The sequence below is a fragment of the Palaemon carinicauda genome, chromosome 7 (genome assembly GCF_036898095.1).
Source record: "Palaemon carinicauda isolate YSFRI2023 chromosome 7, ASM3689809v2, whole genome shotgun sequence".
Lineage (NCBI taxonomy): Eukaryota > Metazoa > Arthropoda > Malacostraca > Decapoda > Palaemonidae > Palaemon > Palaemon carinicauda.
The window spans coordinates 91,072,742-91,095,210 of NC_090731.1; the positions used below are offsets into that span (position 1 = coordinate 91,072,742).

General features: G+C 36.8%; 1 protein-coding gene across 1 annotated transcript in view; it reads right to left on the minus strand.

Moving 5' to 3' along the window:
• LOC137644440 (glutamate receptor ionotropic, delta-2-like) overlaps positions 1–22,469 on the minus strand; it is a 108,931-nt gene that overhangs the window by 40,739 nt on the left and 45,723 nt on the right. Inside the window, exons 6-8 of the mRNA XM_068377416.1 lie at positions 16,267–16,432; positions 15,160–15,401; positions 14,241–14,425 (exon numbers count right to left, since the gene is read on the minus strand). Coding sequence (XP_068233517.1) covers positions 14,241–14,425; positions 15,160–15,401; positions 16,267–16,432 — 593 coding nt within the window. The remainder of the gene's footprint in view (positions 1–14,240; positions 14,426–15,159; positions 15,402–16,266; positions 16,433–22,469) is intronic.

Consider the following 22,469-nt stretch of genomic DNA (forward strand, 5'->3'; position numbering starts at 1 on the left):
TGTGTGCATGTGCACTTCGTTTATGTACGTTGGATATGCTTTGGTTGCGATCCGCTCCTCTTCTCGTTCAACCAAGAATCTGTTCATTAATTCTGCTAGGTAATTTAACCTAAGTTCTAAGTCCTTTGTTCGAAGATCCTGTCTATATTCTTCCTGGGCTTCGCTATATGCAACTGCTTCTTCGTTCTCATTTCCCCCAGCAGCAGGGTATGTTAGTCCTTGGGTATCTAAGCATCTTGAACTTTTATTTTACCGGCTCAAGGAACAACTTCGCTCAAAGCATACAAAAACAGACGTATTTTTATACCTGACACCAATATGTCCCATGTAAATGGATAATGAGACATTGGAACATGGGTTTTTTCACTTAATTACCTAAAAGTTTGTGAATACACTGTGTACAGCAAACACTCTCAGGTGAGCGCCTTGTCTAAGAGAACGCACAAAGGCTACTAACTCCCCTCGCAAGCAAGATGACATCTTGCTACAACAACATGGTGAATAGTTAGGTTTTGTGGAATTCTCATGATTATAGACTTCATTTACCTTGACGTACAGCACATATCTTCATAAAAGGATTCGGACACACATACACACACATATATATATATATATATATATATATATATATATATATATATATATGTATGTGTGTGTATATATATATATATATATATATATATATATATATATATATATATATATATATATATGTATATATTAGGTTTTGTGGAATTCTCATGATTATAGAGTTCATTTACCTTGACATACAACACATGTCTTCATAAAAGGATTCGGACACACACACACACACACACACATATATATATATATATATATATATATATATATATATATATATATATATATATATATATATATATTCATATATATATATATATATATATATATATACATATATATATATATATATATATATATATATATATATATATATATATATATATATATATATATATATATATATATATATATATATATATATATATATATATATATATATAATATTATCATGGTCCCGTGTTCTGGGAACCAAAATACATATATATTATATATTACAGCTGGCAAGCTACACAACCTCTCGAGTTCTAAGCTCACCTGCTATATCTGAGTAACAACCAAACTCCGAGAAGATTATACAACTCCCAGATGGCAATATATAAAACACTGACTATCCAAGAGTCTCTTAAGTACGCTCAAAACAAAACTGGGTAAGTATTATTAAGGACTGCTCAAATAACCTCTTACTTTGATTCCTCAACAGGGATACGAGTGAGTACTGAAATAAACACTGGTGGTTGAAATAATACACTATTTACACAAATAAATATAAACTATAAACATTGCAACACCTTGAAAGAACTTAATTGAAAATTAAATCGCTCAAAATATTAAGTCTGGAGAAAACTTAAATTAAGACAAAAGAAATTACTACTTATGATAATTATACAGTCACTTGTTTTCACTTGAAATAAAATTTTACACCAATATTTAATCTTGATATTTAACGAAAATATATAACCTTTAACAATAAGGATTAAACTTGTAAGGACATTACATAAAGTAGCTGATAAACTTACAAGTTTAGCTCACACGAAGTTAACCAGATAGCGTTACAAATATACTCCACGTTTTCGCACGTAGTTTTCAGGGCCAGCTACAGAAATTTTTTTAACACTATCATACATGATGCCAAAATAAACTGAAAACACCTTTAAAGTCTTCCGTAATGTGTCAATACACTACACATGATATATGTTATATTTAAGCTTATACACTTTGGAGATGACTCACTCGAGGCACTAGAGAGCGAGAGGATGAACTTTGGCTCTTTCACAGGACAGGTTGTTTCTCTTCTGCCCCACGCATCCCTAAGAGCACATATATACATGAACTTAATAACTTCTAGATTGTTCTAGGTCAGAGATCAGGGATCTTTAGGGGTGGCTTAGCGACGACAGAGTTATCAAAAATTACTCTCAGACCAAACCCACGCACCAGCAAGACGACTCTCTCTCAGCTAGCTCCGCCCACCTACTGTTCTCGGAAATAAAAACTTATGCTGGGGTTTTTTAGAACCTTCCAAAACACGTGGCATATATAAGAATTACACATTTTCTCACTAAGATGATACAATACCTCATCAAAATATGAAAAAAAAATTCACATAAGCCCTCATTCATACCTCGTAGGGTCATATAACACTTTTAAACAGATTACGTGAGACTTCGTAACAAATTACGTGGAATAAAAAGTTAATTCATAAAAATAATATAAATCTACATATACTAACTTGAAAAAAGAATACAGTTAAACTTAGGTATAGAACATAAAGCTACAAGAGAGGTAATCACCTTATGACCTGGCTATTCACCTCTTAAATACACAAATGAAATGCATAAATAAAATACACGAATCTATTCCGGGCCTGAATCCATCGATTCAGCCCGAGATAGATAATCTGCAACCACGTTATCTTTACCTGATATATGCTTTACACTAATACAATACAGTTGCAAACATAATGACCACCTAGTTAACTGTTGATTATTGTTTGTCATCTTATCAACAAAAGTTAAAGGATTATGATCCGAATACAATGTAATCTCTTCATTCTATAGTCAATTCACATAGAACTTAAACTTGTTTATTGCTGTGACTAATGCTAGCAGTTCCTTTTCAACTGTCGAGCAGGCTCGCTGATGTTTCTTCAGCTTCGACGACATAAAACATATAGGGTGAAGAATTCCTTCCTCGTCTTCTTGCAATGAGACAGCTCCAATCCCATTATCAGACGCATCCACTTCGATAAAGAATTCCCTGTTCAAATCAAGTGCTCGTAGTATAGGTTTCGAAGTTGATATGGCCTTTATCCTGTTGAAGGATTCCTGGCACTCGCTGGTCCGTGCAAAGTTTTTCTTGGGGCAGGTCAAATCCGTCGAGAGAGCAACTAAAGCCGAAAAGTTCGGGCAAACACGTTGCTAGAATCATGCCATCCCTAGAAATCAATATAATTGCTTCCTTGTTGTTGGAGAAGATACTTTCCTTATTACTTCGAAGTTAGCGGCTACCGGGGTGATTAGTCCTCTTCCTACTTCAAATTCCATGTACCTACCTGTTGCGTTTCCAAATTTGCTCTTCTCCAGGTTAATCGTCAGGTATGCCTCGCAGCTTTTGAAATACCTTCTTCAGGATTCGGAGATGTTCTTCCCAGGTCGATGAATATACCACAATATTGTCGAGATATACGCCTACTCCTTCTATCGATCCTAAAAGGTTATCCATCATATGTTGTAAAGTAGCGGGGCCGTTCCTTAGACCAAATGGCATGATGGTGTATTGATATAACTGAAACAAGGTTATAAAAGCAGATAACAATTTTGCATTTTCGTCCTAAACATTGATAATAGCCTTTCAACAAGACAATCTTGGAGAAAACCTCGCTTCTCCGATATTGTCGAGTAGTTAGTCGATGAGCGGCAATGGATAATTATCAGCCATACTGATCGAATTCAGCTTTCGGTGGTTGGTACACATTCTAAAAGATCCGTCTAGTTTTTTCAAGAGCAAGCATGAAAAACTGTAAACGCTAGAACTTTGTTTGGCTAATCCGTTTTGTCACGAATAGTTCACTTCTTTTCTCATGACCTCTCGGTGATACTGCGACAGTCGATAAACGTGTTGTTTAAATGGTCTTCTGTTTTTTTAGGTGTATCTGATCCTTCGTCAGGTTGGTTCGTTTAGGAACGTCCGAGACAATTTCATGGAAACTTCTAATCAATCGCCCTAATTGCTCTTGTTACTTCTGGTTCAAATGAGTTAATTTCTCCTCCTAGTTCCGAATGACAGATATATTAATTCTCTTTACTTAGAGGCCCTACCTCGTATCAATCGTCTTCTTTCGTGGATGGTATTGTTTACGCCATACACACCTGTGAATCTTCGGTCTCATTTTCGCTTAAGTGTGGTTTCACTAGGTTAACGTGTATTTTCCTTTGACTTTTCCTTCTTCCTCGGGTTTCGATAACGTAGGTCAGGTCACTGATCTTCTCCAAAATCTGGAATGGTCGTTGGAACTTGTTGGTGAGTCGGAATCTCCTTATCGGCAAGAAAACCAATACCTGTTGTTCTACCGAAGACTATCTGTCCTAACTTTTTATATCAAACATTTTCTTCATTTTTTCTTGACTCATCTTGAGGTTTTCTAGGGAAAATTTCCTTACCTGGCCGAGCCTTTTCCTCAAATTCTTGACATATCCGCCATCTGTTTCCTCTCAGTCCTTCATTTTTTCTGCTAACATTTTATTTGGGTGACATCCCGTGCTTTCTTTATAAGCATTACGTACCTCATATATCATCAACGGTAGTCCGATGTCCCATTCATCCCCATTTTCGTTGTAGAAATTCGTTCACATACTGTTCATAGTTTGATGAAACCTCTCTAATGCACCTTGGGTCTCTGGATGATAAGGAGTTGATAGTTGCTGTTTCACATCCAAGTGTTTCATTACGTCCTGAAACAGTTTTGATGTGAAATTTGTTCCTCGGTCACTCTGAATGATTTCCGTAATACCAAACTTAGTAAAAGAGTCTACTAATTTCTCGGCGATTATTTTGGCACTGATGTTCCTGATGGGTATGTCTTCTGGGTATCTCGTCATTGAACACATATATTCCTGACCTTTTTTCGTCCTTGGTAAAGGTCCAACAATGTCAATCATTACCTTGCTTAAGGGGTCTCCTCACAATTCTATTGGGTGTAGGGGAGCTTTCTTAAAATACTCGTTTGGCTTTCTAGCCACCTGATATACGTGACAGGCACGGCTAAACTGGCTCACATGGTTATGCATCCCAGGCCAGAAATTTTTTTTCATAATCTTCTCTGCCATCTTCCTTATCACCGCATGTCCCATCTCGTGTACTATGGCGATCACCTGTCTTCTCAATGTTGCGGGAACCAATATCTGACGGTATATCCCCCATTCTGCATTCCCGGGGATATAAGCGGATCTATGCTTCCTCATAAGCAGCCCATCCTTAAGATAACCACAGGTCGGAATCTGCTGTGCCTTCGTCTCCTCCACCACATGGTACAATAACTCTGTTAATGTTGTATCTTTCCGTTGTAATCTTATCAGCCTTTTCCTACTCACTTGTCCTACTTCTAACGCTGAGTTTTCTATTTCTTCCAGGTCCATTTCTTCTTTGTCTTCTTATCCACTCGTATGTCGTTCCTCTTCTCTTGGGCTTATTCAGGATTTTTTCTCTTTCTTACCGTCGAAAGAATCCTCTTCTTCGGAAAGCAAATCCTCCAAGTTCATCACTCCTTCGATCTCTTTTTCTTCTTTTCTAGACACTTTCTTCATCATACTCCTAGTCGTCAAACAACTATGAAAGAAATACGGGTAGTCATCCTCAAGTTTAGTCGTAGGACTATAATTCAATGGTTTCTCTGTTACAATAGAACAAGGCACAAACGGCTCTCCACCACCCTCATTACCAAGCAGGACTTCTACTCCTTCGACATAAAATGAATCCTTTATCGTAAAATCAAAATTACCTGTCACCAACTCGCATGACAGTTTCAAACAGCAAATAGGGGTAACCTCTTCACCTCTGTACTCCTCGTATCACCACACTATGGTTATAATATGTGTTGCGCAATATCTTGACCGGGGTTCACTCACTCCCATCTATTGTTGATAACATACCTTCATATATAAATTGTTTAAGGTATCTACGCTGTTTGGGTTTGCCCTGTTCGTCTTGTAAACGTTGGCTGGTTTACTTTCCTCTTTTTCCTTTCCCGATTGTTCCTTTGTCTTCGCATTCTGTGAAGTTGAGTTATCCTTAATTATTTGGGCGCCTGCTTTCGGTTGGTTTATCCAACATTTCGTACTGATAGGGCCTCTCATGCCACACTTAAAACAGACAATATTAACCTACTGCATGTCTTTCACGTTAGTTGAAGGAGGATGATTCGACAATTGTTGCTGTGGTACTATCACATTCTGCTTAGGGGCAGTACCAGTGCTACTTCTGCTATAACTATTGAACTTGTTCACAAAGTTATTACTGAACTGGTTTCCATGGTTCGGCGAATACTTGACGCATGGTCAGAACGATGGTTGAAACTTCATACCCGAGGAGGGTTTATGATTTATAATATTACAATCTTCACTCAACGAAGCAGCTTTATCAAGTTTCTTTACCTCTCACCCAAGTACTATCAATTTTTCTAAATCAGCCATCTCCCTCCCATTAACAGCGTCTCTCCAACTCTTAAAACATCACCGTACCTTATAAGCGTGTTCCAGGTAAGTCATTTTCTTGTCCTTCTTCAAACTTCAGAACCTTTCATTATAATATTCAGGTGTCATCTGATACACTTCAAGAACTCTCCTCTTCGCTTCCTGATACTCCTCCCTCTGGTCCTGAGATAGGGATAGAAAAGCACTGTGACCTTTTCCAAGGAGTACACTCTGCAATAACACAGACCATTTATCTCAGGGCCATTGTATCGTCAATGCGACTGTTTCAAACTGGTCAAAAAACTCATCTGAAGCTTCTTTTGCGGACTTTGGGATTAACCTCTAGGGCATTCGCCATATTAAACACGGATCGTGCATAGCAGGGGTCACCTCTGTCTGCGTTGCCAACTGTTAAAGATGAAAGTTGTTTGAATAGTTCTAAATAATAATTACCCAGTTTTGTTTTGAGTGTACTTAAGAGACCTTTAGATATTCAGTGTTTTATATATTGCTGTCTGGGAGTTGTATAATCTTCTCAGAGTTCGGTTGTTACTCAAATATAACAGGTTTATGTAAAGAGCAACAGGTGAGTTGAGATATATTTTGGTTTCTAGACCACAGGACCATAATAATATACTTTTTGGTGCCCAGATCCTTGTGATCGAGTGAGTCTGTTTTATATATTGGTGATAACAGTGCCGTGTTTTGATTAAAGGTCTAAACAATTTAATTAAGATAGGATTCTGTGTATTTTTAGGCTATATTTTTTGAAGAGATAATTTTTTTTTCTTTTTTTGGAAAGTAAAATATAGCACAGTCTAATATCCAAGAGTTTTTGAATAACCCAAATAATCAGAAATTGTTAGAAGCTAAAATAACTAAAGCTATTTTAATGGCATGTGGTCGCCATGCAACAAGTGGAATGATTAAAGCGAAAATTAAGTGTCTAGCCTTAGAAGCGTTGATAAACTCGGGAAAGTTGTCAGAAGAAAATATTATAGCAACTCGTGAACTGTTGGAGGAAACTGAAGAAGAGTTTGTAGCGAAGCAAGGACCAGTTTACCCACAAACTGAAGGCATGAAAGCAGAATGGGATGTGGAGGCTGAGATTCAACGAATTGCAGCTGAAGAGAATTTGATTAAGTTGAAGATGATGGCAAGACAGGAAGAAAAAGAGATAGAAGAAGCCCAACATGCAAAGGAAATGGAAGCAAGATGGGAAGGAAGACTGGCAGAAGAAGCACGACATACGAAGGGAATAGAAGCAAGACGAGAAGAAGAAGAGAGGGAAGTCGTAAGACTAGCGAGGAAAATGGAAGAAAAGGAGAAGGAAAAGGCAAGAGAGATTTAAAGACATGCGAGGGAGCTGGAGCTGTTGAAAGCTCATGCAATGTCGCAACACAGACAGAGGCCACCCTTGCTATGCACGATCCCGTGTTTAATGCGTCGAATGCCTAAAAGTTAATTCAAAGCTTCATAGAAGAGGTACCTGATGAATTCTTCAACCATTTTGAAACGTTCACATAAACGGTGCAATGACCAGAAGAAAAATGGTCTGCGTTATTGCAGAGTTTATTAATTGGGAAAGGCTGCAGAGCTTACCTGCTCTTATCTCAGGACCAAAGGAAGGAGTATCAAGAAGTGAAAAGGAGCGTGCTGCAAGTGTAACAGATGACCCTGAATATTATGATGAAAGGTTCTGAAGTTTGTGGAAGGACGAGAAATTAACTTTCCTGGGTTACAGGAACGACAATGTTTTAAGAGATGGACAGAGGCTGCTAATGTGAGGGAGATGGTAAATTTAGAAGAAATGTTTGTACTAGAACAGTATCTAGGATGAATTACTGAACATATTTGAATATACTTGAGAGAGAGAGAAGTGAAGAAACATTATAAAGCCGCTTCGCTAAGGGAAGATTATAATATTATCAATTGTAAACCCTCCTCGTGTATGAAGTTTCAACTGTCGTTCCGACCAATTGTCAAGTATTCGCCGAACCCTGGAAACCAGTTCAGTAATAACTACATGAACCAGCTTAACAGTTACAATGGAAGTAGTACTGTTACTGTTCCTAAGCAGGATGTGATAGTACCACAGCAACAATAGTCAAATAATCCTCCTTCAAGTATCGTAAAAGACATGCAGAAGGTTAATATTATCTGTTTTAAGTGTGACAATAGTGATTAAGGATAATTCGACTTCAAAGAATGCGAAGACAAAGAAATAATCGGCAAAGGTCGAAGAGGAGAATAAACCAGCCAACGTTTACACGACGAACAGGACAAACCCAAACAGCGTGGATACCTTAAACCATATATTTATGAAGGTATGTTAGCAGCAATAGACGGTAGTGAGTGAGCCCTGGTCAAGATATTGCGAGACACAGATTGTATCCATAATGTGGTGATACGAGGAGTACACCTGTTGGTAGAACTGTCTCTCACAGGAGACTCGGTTATTTTGAAGGGAATATGAGGTGAAGAGGTTACCCCTATTTGACGTTTGAAACTGTCATGCGAGTTGGTGACAGGTAATTTTAATTTTGCAGTAAAGGATTCATTTGCTGTCGAAGGAGTAGACGTACTGCTGGGTAATGGAAGTGGTAGAGCTCCATTTGTGCCTTGTCCCATTGTAACTGAGAAACCATTGATTTATAGTCCTACAACTAAACTCGAGAAGGACTACCTGTATCTGTTTCCTAGTTGTTTAACGACTAGGAGTATGACAAAGAAAGTGGCTGAAAAAGAAGAATAAGAAATCAAAGGAGTGATGAAGTTGGAGGATTTGCTTTCCGAAGAAGAGGATTCCTTTGATGGTACGCAAGAAAAGAACTACCGATTAAGCGCAAGCAAGTAGGAACGATAGACGAGTGGAAAAGAGGACAAAGAAGAAATAGACCTGGACGAAACAGAAAACTCAACCTTAGAAGTACGACAAGTGAGTAGGAAAAGGCTGATGAGATTACAACGGATGGATGAAATATTATTGTACAGTGTAGCAGACGAGAAGGAGGCACAGCAGTTTCCGACCTGTTATTATCCTAGGGATTGGTTGCTTATGAGGAAGCAGAGACTCGCCGATATCCCTGGGAATTTTGAATGGGGGATATATTGTCAGATATTAATTCCCGCACCCTTGATAAGACAGGTGATTTCCGTAGCGCATGAGACGGGACATATGGGTATAAGGAAGAAGACGGAGAAGATTATGAAACACTTTTCCTAGCTTGGCATGCATTAGGACGTGAGCCAGTTTTGCCATGCGTGTCATGTATGTCAGATTGCCGGAAACCCAAACAAGTACATTAAGAAAGCTCCCTTACACCCGGTAGAAGGACGAGGAGAACCCTTGAGCAAGGTAATGATCAACATTGTGGGACCTTTACCAAGGACGAAAAAAGGTCACGAATATATGTTAACCTTGATGTGTTCAGTAACAAGAAGCCATAACTGTCAGGAATATCAGTGCAATAATAATTGCCGTGAAGTTACTAGACCTTTTAACTAAGTTGGGTATTCCGGAAATCTTTCAAAGTGACCGTGGAATGAATTTCACGTCAAAACTGTTTCAGGATGTAATGAAACTGTTGAATGTGAAACACAACTATCAACTGTTTATCATCCTGACCCCCAAGGAGCATTAGAGAGATTTCATCATAATTTGAAAAGTATGTTAAGGAAATTCTGCAACGAAACGGGGAAGAAATGGGACATCGGACTACCATTGATGTTATTTGAGGTACATAATGCTTATAAAGAAAGCAAGGGATGTAGCCTGAATGACATGGTATTTGGACGAGAAGTACGAGGACCGATTAAAATGTTGGCAGAAAAATGGAAGTACCAAGAGGAAACGGAAGGAGAATACGTCAAGAATTTGAGGAAAAGGATCGGCGAAATATGAAAATTTTCCTTAGAAAACCTTAAGAGGAGACAAGAAGAAAGGAGGAAAATGTTCGATATAAAAAGTAAGGACAGACAGTTTCTGGAAGGACAACAGATATTGGTGTTCTTACTGATAAGGAGATTCTGACACACCAACAAGTTCCAAGGACCATTCAAGACTTTAGAGATGATCAGTGACCTGACCTACGTTATCGGAACCCCAGGAAGGAGGAAGAGTCAGAGAAAAGTACACGTTAAGCTACTGAAACATTACTTGAGTGAAAACGAGACCGAAGCTTCACAGGTATGCATGGCACAAACTGTACCATCCACGGAAGACGACGACAGATATGAGATAGGGGTGGTAAGCAACGTGAATAATTCGTCTTATCATTCGGATCTTGGAAGAGAAATTAAGTAATTTGAACCAGAAGCAACAAGAGGAATTAAGCTGATTAATTAGAAATCTCCCTGAAGTTGTCTCGGACATCCCGAAAAGAACCAACCTGACGAAGCATGAGATACACCTGAAAAAACAGAAAGACCATTTAAACAACGCGCTTATCAACTGTCGCTGTATCATCGAGAAGTCATGAGAAAATAAGTGGACTATTTGTTACAAAAAGGGATTAGTCGAACAAACTCCTATAGTTTAAAGTTCTCCATGCTTGCTCTTGAAAAATCTGGATTGATCTTTCAGGATGTGTACAGACTACCGTACATATCTCTGAATCCTGAAGAAGGTATTTCAAAAGTTGCGAGGAGCATACCTGACAATTAACCTGGAGAAGAGCAAATTTTGAAAGGCAAGGTTAGATTTCTCTTGTTTGAGGGTACACTCGGGCACGCTGTTCTATCTTGTTTCTCTTCCTCTTGTTTTGTTACGTTCTTTAGTTTTTATAGGAGTTATTTATCTAAATCTTGTTACTCTTCTTTTAATTTTAATTTTTCCTTGTTTGCTCTCCTCACTGGGCTATTTTCCCTGTTAGAACCCCTGGGCTTGCAGCATCCTGCTTTTTCAGCTAGGGTTGTAGCTTAGCAAGTAATAATAATAACAGTTTGGTACTTGGGATTTGAAATTGGAAGAGGACTAATTGCCCCGGTAGCCGCTAAGGTCGAAGGAATAAAAGCATCATCCCCCACAACGAGGAGGCAGTTACAACGTTTTTTAGGGATGGTAGCTTTCTACTGACATTTTTGCCTGCACTTTTCGGCTGTAGTTGCTCCCTTGACGGATTTGACTAGACCCAAGAAAAAATTTGTATGAACCAGCGAGTGCTAGGAATCCTTCTACAGGATAAAAGCCATATTAACTTCGAAACCGATACTGCGATTACCTAATTTCAATAAGAAATTCCTTATCCAAGTGGATGCGTTGGATAATGGAATTGGAGCTGTCTTATTGCAAGAAGACGAGGAAGGAATTCTTCATCCTTTTTGTTTAATGTCGTCGAAGCTAAAGGAACTGCTACCGTTAGTCAGAGCAATAAACAAGTTTGAGGTCTATGTAAATCAACCACAAAATGAAGAGATTATAGAGTATTCTGACCCTAATCCTTTAACTTTTGTTGATAAGATGAAAAATAATAATCAAGGGTTAACTTGGTGGTCATTATGTTTGCAACTGTATTGTATCAATGTAAAGAATATATCAGGTAAAGAAACCATGGTTGCAGACTATTTATCTCGGGCTGAATCGATGGACTCAGGCCCAGAATAAATAATCTTCTTTGGGAGGAGCTATTTTACAAAGCTGGTCTAGTGTATAGTAAATAAGTTATTCAGGTATTTTATTTGTTTTCATATGTGCATTGAAGAAGTGAATAGCCAGCTCTTAAGATGAGGTCCTCTCATGTAGGTATAGGTCTGTTATGTAAGTTACGTAAGACTTTCATCGTTAATTTCATTGTATTTTTCATTCAAGTCAGTATGTTTAAATTCCCGCTATTTTTAAGAATTAACTTTTTATTTCACGTATTTTGTTACGAAGTCTTACGTAACCAGCTAGGAGTGTTATATGATCCTTACGACATATTAACAAGGGCTTATGCAAATCTTTTTTATATCTTTATGAGGTATTGCATCATGTTTGTGAGAAAATACGCAATTTTTATATGTGCCACATGTGTTGGAAGGTTCTTGAAAACCCTAGTGTTAGATCGTATTTTTTTTTTTTATTTTGAGGACAAAGGTGGTCGGAGCTAGCTGAGAGAGAGAATCACCTCGCAGTTGCATCAGTACGTGTCTGAGAAAGTAATTTGGCAATCCTTACGCTCTTAGGCTAACCCCAAGCTTCCAAATGTTAGGTTTGCTGTGGCCTGATTGGTAACGTCTCTGGCTGGTGTTTGCCAGTCGGGTGTTCGAGTCCCGCTCAGACTCGCTAGTGCCATTAGTGTCTGCAACCTTACCATCCTTGTGAGATAAGGTTACGGGGTTTGGGGGAGCCTATAGGTCTATCTGCTGAGTCATCAGCAGCCACTGCCTGGCCCTCCCTGGTCCTAGCTTGGGTGGAGAGGAGGCTTAGGCGCTGATCATATAATATGGTCAGTCTCTAGGGCATTGTCCTGATTGCTAGGGCAATGTCACTGTCCCTTGCCTCTGCCATTCATGAGCGACCTTTAAACCTTTTAACCTAGAATATTTTAGAAGTAACTAAGTCTTATATGTGCAGCCCCCGGGGTTGCATAGCAACATAAGAGAAACAGCCGGCCTGTGAAAGAGCCATTGTTAATATCTCACTCCCTCTCTAGTACCTCTATTGTGTCCTCTCCAAAGTGATTTTGTGCACCATCATACTGTATATTGTGTATAGTGAGTTAATACGTTTCTGTAAATTTAGCAGGTGATTTTAAATTTATTGTGTTGTGGTGATTGTTGGTATTGTGTAAATTTTTGTAACTGGCCCTGTGCAAGTAAAATATATGAAGTTAGTAAGTTTATCAGTTACTTTATGTAAGTTCTTTAAGAGTTTAAGCATTAGTGCGTAATTATTTCTTTTGTCTTAGCCTAGGGTTTATTCAGATTTAATATTTCAAGTCGTGATTATATAATTTTGAGAGTAATTATTTCTTTTGTTTTAGTCTAAGGTTCTATGAAAATTTAATATTTCGAGTCAAGTGATTATATAATTTTCAGAGCGTGATATTTCTTGTCTTAATTTAAGTTTTGTTAAGACTTAATATTTTGAGTGATTTATTTTTTCTATGTAAATTTTCTCAGTGTTGTGATTTTTATAGAATATTTTTTTGTAAGGAGTGTATTATCCCAATCACCAATGTTTATTTCATACTCGCTCGTATCCTGTTAATGAATCAAAGTAAGAGGTGGTTTTAAATAAATCGTAATAGTAATTACCCAGTTTTGTTTTGATTGTACTTAAGAGACCGTTGGATATTCAGTGTTTTATATATTGCTGTCTGGGAGTTATAAAATTGTCTTAGAATTCTCGTATTAATATTTTCAGGTGAACAGATTTAATGTAAAAACAAACAGGTGACTTTGGACCTCGAGAGGGTCGTGTAGCTTGCCAGCCGTAATATATATAATATATTTTGGTTCCCAGGCACAGGACCATAATATATATATATATATATATATATATATATATATATATATATATATATATATATATATATATATATATATATATATATACATACATACATATATTAAGGTTTTGAATGAGTTTGTATGATGAAGAGGAGGAGAGAAGTGTTTAATGCTTCCTTCTTGAGGATATTCTGGTAATGACTATACAGGCTAAAGACCTGATGGGGAATAAGGTAACGTTTTACATATTAGTAGGTATTTTAAGAAAAGAAGAGGAAAAATGCCTTGTTGAACTTTGAAGTATTATTATTATTATTATTATTATTATTATTATTATTATTATTATTATTATTATTATTATTATTATTACTTAAATTTCTAATATTTTTCTCAGTCAGAAATTGAAGTGTATAAATTAACCCTAATAGATGAAAAAAAAGAAGAATAAATCCCAACTTATATATGGAAAGTGTACGCTCTATTCCTACTATATTTTAGCAAACACTATTCCTGCCTGTGAAGAAAAAGACTAACCCGTCCTGTGCTGTTTCTCGGTGGATTAGGTGGAGGGTCTTCGAGAATAACAGCCCAGCTGTAAAATATGGAACTGTTGAGGGTTCTGCTTCCCTCATCTGTGAACTTTGACCTCATCTTCCCCAGCATCCAAAGAGAGAGTCCCCATATCATGATGCTCGTGACAAGGTACATCCACACGTTCACTGGAAGGAAGATTGAATAGCTGCCTTTGTTTATAGAGACAACTTAGTCAATAAGTTCTAATCCATTTAACAATTTTCCATATCTATTTCATCTTCTTTTTTTTCTTCTTCTTCATCTTGCTTTGATTTTTTATCTTATTTTGATTACGAAGATGATGAATATAATGGTTATTTTCTTTTAGGGCTATTATTATTATTATTATTATTATTATTATTATTATTATTATTATTATTATTATTATTATTATTATTATTATTATTATTATTATTATTATTATTATTATTAACGGACAAGGTACAATCAAACTAGTAATATTTGTAGGAAAGATACAAATAAAAACAGAGAATAGAAATAGGAGATATAGAATATACTAAGCTCATTACAACAATAGGTCTTACATAAACTATGAAACGTAACTTCCGTTAACCTCTTCAACATGAAAAAAGCCACAAGTATGAAATTTTGGAGTTACTCTGATTAGATCACCAGACCAAGAAGGTAAGGCACTTATCATAAGTGGAATATTATCAAAGTACTTAAAAATCCTAATTTTAAGGAGGTCCATGAAATGAATAACTTACACATCTGTCGATATCAACATGTGTACGAGACTTGAATGTTATCCATATCATTGCCCCTGTAGGCAAGTGTGCCTTTGTGGTAACTTGCCAAACATTTCCACTTAATTCTCTTTTTTTTTTTTTTTTATTTAAGTATGAATAGAATTACTTACCCGTAAAAGGGCTAACTACAGCCAGGTATTGAGGCAAAAGTTTTGGCCTTAGGGAGACGATGATTAGGGTATCAGATTCACACAAGGGTGCCAGATCCATGAATGGCAGTATCCTATCTCCCATGGACATTGTGAGGGAAAAGTCAACTTGGCCGTGTTGGATAGCCCCCGCCATGCCTGTCCAATTTCCATTGTTTGTTGGCATACCCAGTGACAGGTCGGGTGGAGTGTACACTTCATATCTAGATAAATATTAAGAATTTTCATCTCATTATGCCAATATCTCCTTAGAAGGGGACAAATAGTGACGAAGAAGAAAAAAAAAAAACACACACACACACACACTGCTCATATTATTCTAATATGTCAATAAAAAAAACCTTCATGTGTACAGTATATTATGGTAATTTTGTAAATATCTCAAATGTTGACCAGTGAAATCAGATCCAAAATGATAAAGATAAATCCACAGGCAGTTGTTTATCATTATTCGTTACTATTGTAAGTCTTGTTAAATGAAGCAATGCTGGATTTAATGTGAATTATTCCAAGTATCAGATATATATATATATATATATATATATATATATATATATATATATATATATATATATATATATACATATATATATATATATATATATATATATATATATATATATATATATATATATATATATATATATATATATATATATGTATATGAAGGAAGATTCGACATTTTCTTTTTACCCAACTTTTGATAATAGCAATAAATCCTAGATTGGTATATAATCAAAAGAGTACCATTAAAGGAATCTTAAGTTATCTTGAATAGTTTGATAATATTGGATAACTTATGCTTCTAATAAATAGGAAAATAGCACATAGGTCTATTTTGGAACGACATAGACATTTAAGGTAAGGAGAATCATGATTATTATTTTGCTAATAACACGTACATGATAATTCAGATAACATCAATGTCATTATGTCTGTGATTCTTTGAATCTGTAATATAAAATTCATATAAGCCGGACCATATACAGAATAGTTAACATTACATTCAGGTTGTGAACATGTGTTATAATAACTGAGCAGATGCTAAAATATATGGAATCTATTCACGTGAAGTTGAAAGTGGAAGAAACGCTGTCAATGACCCTCTTATCCACCGAGTCCCTCAGAGTCACAGGCCTGGAAAGGTTCTCTAAGTTCAGCTGGTAATCGATGTAGGGAAAGAAAGGAAAGCCTATTGTCCGTAGGAGACGTCCTCTGAAATTGGCCACCTTGTCTGAGGAGAGGCAGCAGCAGTTCAGTAGGACTTCTTGGCACTCATTACAATAAATTATATTTTCATTTCAATCAAAGAAAAAAAAATTATTCAAACTGATTTCATTTAACATATTGCAGCTTAATCACTATTTTAATGTTAATACATATTATTATTATTATTATTATTATTATTAGTATTATTATTATTATTATTATTATTATTAAAAGCTAAGCTATAACCCTATTTGGAAAAGCAAGACGCCATAAGCACAAGGGCTCGAACAGGGAAACAATAGCCCAGTGAGGAAAGGAAACAAGGAAATAGAAAAACTATAAGAGAGGTAATAACCAACCAAAATAGAAATTATTTAAGAACAGTAACAACATAAAATTATATCCTTTATTTATAAACTATAAAATCCTGAAATAAAAACAATTGGAAGAGAAATAATGTAGAACAACGTGATCGAGTATACCCTCAAGCAAGAGAACTGTACCCCAAGGCAGTGGAAGGCCATGGTACAGAGACTATGGCACTACCCAAAACTGAAGAACAGAGGTTTGATTTCGGAGTGTCCTTCTAGAAGAGCTGCTTACCATATCCAGAGAGTCTTCTACCCTTACTCTCTTAACAAGAGAATGCCTTGATGTAGTCATTGAGCTTCAGTACGGCATATCAATTCCGTGCTGAAGCTTGGTGACGTGCAAGAGGGCTCTCGAACTGGGGAATTTTAATTTTCCTCAGTTTGACTCTAAATTTTTCGCGTCCTATTTCTATTACTTATAATTGTTTCATTCTCCTTCGTATTTATCAAATTTCTTACCGCTCGCTGTCAAAACTCTCTTACCCATTTCATTGTCCAGACTCTTTTAGGGGACATCTTTATCCAGGATTGGAATTTTTTTTTCTTTTTTCTTTTTTTAAAAATCAATTGTGGGAGCTGTGGTAGTCCTGCCAACTACCGGATAATGTTTGGACACCTAGGAGTGTCAGTATTTTCATACAGGCAAGCGGGACTACTCTCCAACAAAAAACTTGGCCTTCCGATTCCAGGGATTGGCTGGTTTCATAGAGATGGGACTCTGCATTTTGTCCAGTTTGCCTGACACTATGATTAAAGTGGGGATGATTGTATTCTTGTAATGCTCTCAGTCCCATCAAGCGTGTTTGGCATATACTTGCGCCACTCTCATCATAGTAGTACCATCCTTTTGTGGTGGGGTTGAGAGTAGACATTAGGAAAACACCTCTTCCAGGTGTCATTGGTGGAGAAAATAATTCCATGAAAGGTTAATTGGGTCTTCTTTAGGGTTTGAGACAGCTATTATTTTCTTTCCCTTATATTTATTTTTTTTCAATTTTTTTCATTATTATAATTACCCCTTCCCCCCTAAAAGTATTAATGAGTAAACGTAATATTCCCCTTACCCCTGGGTCAGGTGGCGAACCCCAGACACCGTTGACGACCTTTGCTTGCGTAAATAAGAAAAATTCTGCTAACGACCTTGGCAATATAAAGGATTCCTCCAACAATACTTCTTCGTCATGTATTATTACAGGCAATTCATAGGCGCTGGCAGAAAATTTGTGTTATAATAATGATAACAGTAATACTTTGCTCTGTGATTCTGGCACAATACCAGATCCAACTAAAAATTTGAAAATTCTCCAATTAGAAAACATTCCAATTGGTTGTAGTTACAATACAATTCATGGAGTCTTTTATAGATTTGGGACATCAAAGAAATTTTCCTGGAACTTAACAGTAGTAAAGGCTTTTGGGAAGCTTTGGTATTATTTTCAAGTTTCGAGATTGCTTTAGATGCAAACAAAAAATTAGGCAGCATAAAAATTGATAATTGTAAGATTTCCGGGGTTCTATGTGATAAGGCCCCAAGAGACCTGGATGCATATAAACTTGAAGAATGGAGAGAAGAATTAATAGAGCATAGACTTCCAGAAGTAAGAACCCCCAAGCCTCCAACATGGATCAGTGCGTCTGGGAAGATTGATAATTACAACTATTACAGGATGAGTAAATTAAAAAAAAAATTAATTGGTTTAATTAAAAGTAAGGATATTAGTAAATACGGTAAGCAATCTGTTTTGATCAATGCTAAATCGATACTCAATCTCACATGCTTTATGGCATAAAGATTGAAGACACTGATCCTATGAAGGATATCAAACCACACATGAACTTCAGTTACGGTAAAGGAGTAGTCTTAGATATTGACCTAGATGATTTTCCATAACCAGAAATACTGGACATGTGCCCTTCTAATGTTTGGAAGGTAAGTAAGATCCCCAAAACAAGCATAATAGATTTAACCTTTGAAAAATGTTATACCTAGTTATACCTGATCATGTAAATATTGAGAATAAAAGAGTACGCGTTCGAGATTATAAACCTAGGCCTTTAAAATATGTCAATTGTTTCAAATATGGTCATCCGTCCGGTACTGCAGTAATTCGAAGGTTTGTATTAATTGTTCTTCATTAGAACATGGTGATTTCAACAGAGATACAACCTGTACAAACTTTAATGAACTCCATAAATCAAACGATAAATGTTGTAGAGAATACAAGAAATATGAAGCTGCCATTTTGAAAGCTAATGCTGAACCTATTAGTGTAGGCCATAGAAAGAATTTACTTAATCGGCAACTTAACTTTGCTCAAGCTGTTAAGGTACCACGAAAAAGTAATAATCCGACACCCCTCATTACCACAGGGGGTCCAATGGTAGCAACAAAAATCCAAAGAGGTCAAGATGGCTTCTACCACCTCAAAAGTACTACCACAGACAGAATCCTCATGAGGTACGTTTTCCCTACAGATGGTAGCCCAGCCCTCTGGGTAAAGTACTCGACCGGTTGAAGTCGAGCACAAACCTCCAAAAAGTTCAAGATGACTTCCACCACCTCAAAAATACTATCACAGACAAAATCCCCACCAGGTGCATCTCCCCTAGAGGTGGTAGCCTAGCCTTCTGGGTCAAGTTCTCGACTTATTGAATTTCGAGCACAAACCTCCAAAGAGGTTAAGATGGCTTCCACCACCTCAAAAGTACTATCACATACAGAATCCTCATCAGGTGCATCTCACCTAGAGGTGGTAGCCCAGCCTTCTGTGTCAATTGCTTGACCTGTTGAAGTTCGAGCACAAACCTCCAAAGAGGTCAAGATGGCTTCTACCACCTTAAAAGTATTATCACAGACAGAAGCCCCATCAGGTGCATCTCCCCTAGAGGTAGTAGCCCAGACTTCTCGGTCAAGTGTTCGACCTGTTGAAGTTCGAGAACAAACCTCCAACGAGGTAAAGATGGCTTCCACCACCTCAAAGGTACTATCAAAGACAAAATACCCATCGATGCATCTCCCCTAGAGGTGGTAGCCTAGCCTTATGGGTCAAGTTCTCGACCTATTGAAGTTTGAGCACAAACCTCCGAAGAGGCCATGATGGCTTCCACCACCTCAAAAGTACTCTCACATACATAATCAGCATCAGGTGCATATCCCCTAGAGGTAATAGCCCAGCCTTCTGGATCAAGTGCTTGACCTGTTGAAGTTCGAGCACAAACCTCCAACAAGGTCAAGATGGCTTCCACCACCTCAAAAGTACTATCAAAGACAAAATCCCCATCAGGTGCATCTCCCCTAGAGGTGGTAGCCCAGCCTTCTGGGTCAAGTTCTCGACCTGTTAAAGTTCGAGCGCATACCTCCAATTATTATTATTATTATTATTATTATTATTATTATTATTAGCAAAGCTACAACCTTAGTTGAAAAAGCAGGATGCTATAAGCCCAAGGGTTCCAACAAGGAAAAATAGCCCAGTGAGGAAAGGAAAACAGGCAACAAATAAACGATATGAGTAATGAATAAAAATTTATAAAATATTTTAAAAATATGGCAGTGGCCATTGGCAAATAATGTTAAATTATGCCCAAAATCTTCCTTCTCCGTGTCCACCGAAATGGAAGAGAGATGATGTAGACTGGACATCATAGGAGAACTGTCCATGCACCGATAGAGAGTATGGTGACTTTACATCTCTAGTATATGCTTATCATCATCTTTCTAATATTATTGATGATAATACTAGCAAGCTTATATCTAAACACGTGGTTTACCTCATCGCCCTGTAGTTCCTTGATGGGGTAAAGAATGTGCCAATGCAAGGAAAGTGACCCGAACTTATTTCTGAAGATTCTTGAGGATGAAATATGAAGCAGATAGAATACTATACCTCAAAGCCTGTGCCAAACAAAAAAGAACTTTTAAAAAAGCAAAGAGAGCATCTCAGAGGAAATATATTATCTAATATCAATACCAAAACTCCTTCAAAAGAAATATGGGACAAGATTAGGAAACTTTAAGGCAAATTTGTCCTTAGACCTTTACCAATTTTAAGGGAAAATAATAGATATACATCTGACCTCAAAGATGTAGCAGAGGTATTTCTTAAGCACTTTGCTCATGTATCTAGTGCTGACAATTATTCCCAAGCATTTCAACAAGTTAGAACAACGACATCTGTTGTTCCTTCTGCTTCTTCCAATATTGAAGCTTTTTGCTTACCTTTTAGTATGGAAGAGATGCAAAATGGTATCACTAGCTCGTCTTTGACTGTCCCAGGTGAGGATGGCATCCGATATGAAATGATTTAATATCTCCCAGTGGATACTAAGTAATTTCTATTAGAAACCCTTTATGGTCTATGGGCTTCTCATACATCTGATTCCTGGAATTCTTCAATCATGATTCCTGGCCACTAGTCTGGTAAAGACCCAGAACTGCCATCTAGTTATAGACCTATAGATTTGACCAGTTGCATATGCAAACTATTTGAGAAAATGATCAATAACAGACTTCTGTGGTATCTAGAATAAAAATCCTTTATCAAACAGGTAGTTTGGTTTTAGGAAGAATCGAAATACGCTAGACCCATTGCTGATGTTATTATGGGAAATTGCAAATGCTTTTTCTAACCAAAATCAGGTGGTGGGTTTCTTTTTTGACCTCGAAAAGGCATATGACACCACCTGGAAGGGCAGTATTTTAACGCAGTTGGCCTCGTGGGGTATAGGAGAACATATATTTTCTTTTATTTTCATCAAACCAATTAATCAAAGTAAGAGTAGGGTCAGAACTCTCTTCATCCTACATGCAAGGTGTCCCCCAAGGCAGTGTACTGAGTGTGTCCTTATTATCTGTTGCTATCAATAATCTCATGAGTCACCTACCTCCTGGCATACAGGGGTCACTATTTGTTGATGATTTTGCAATTTGTTGTAGTGGATCATCTGGACAGCAACCATACCAAAAGCTTCAAATTGCTATAAATGCTGCTTCTACATGGGCAAATGCTCTGGGATTCATGTTTTCTCCTCAGAAGACTAAAGCCATTAGTTTTACTCGTACTTGTAAAAAAGAAGAGATCCTCACCCTTTTCTTAAATGATATTATTTTGCCATATGAGGATAATAGCAAGTTTCTTGGGTAAATTTTCGACAATAAAATGTCCTTTGGTCCCCATATAAATTACCTATCCATCAGGGTTAAAAAGCCACTAAAAACATTAACATTTTGATTGGAGTGCTGTATAAATGGTCATCTTGTAATTTTGCAAGTAGGAGGGATGATATTTTAACAAGACTGTGTATTGGCCATACACATGCAACCCACAGTTATTTAATGAAGAGTGGTGAACGGAGACAGACCCCTCTTTGTAATACCTGTCAAGTAACAATAGATATGAAACATATTTTAGTCGATTGTCGTGTTTTCAATCTTCAGATAAGGACACATTTTCTCCAGGAAAAAACTTTAGGAGGTATACTGGGGGAAAATTGTAATACCCTGACGTTGTAAAAACTTCTACAGATTATTGGTTTATATCATGAGCCTTAATTAATTTTATCATTTTATTTTGTTAATCCTTTTAATCCCTTCTTATTTTGCATTTATATTTTATTTTATGAAAGTTGTTTGATGGGTTTTATAAGTTAAAATGATACCAAATGTTGTGAGATTACGGGATTGGTTGATTC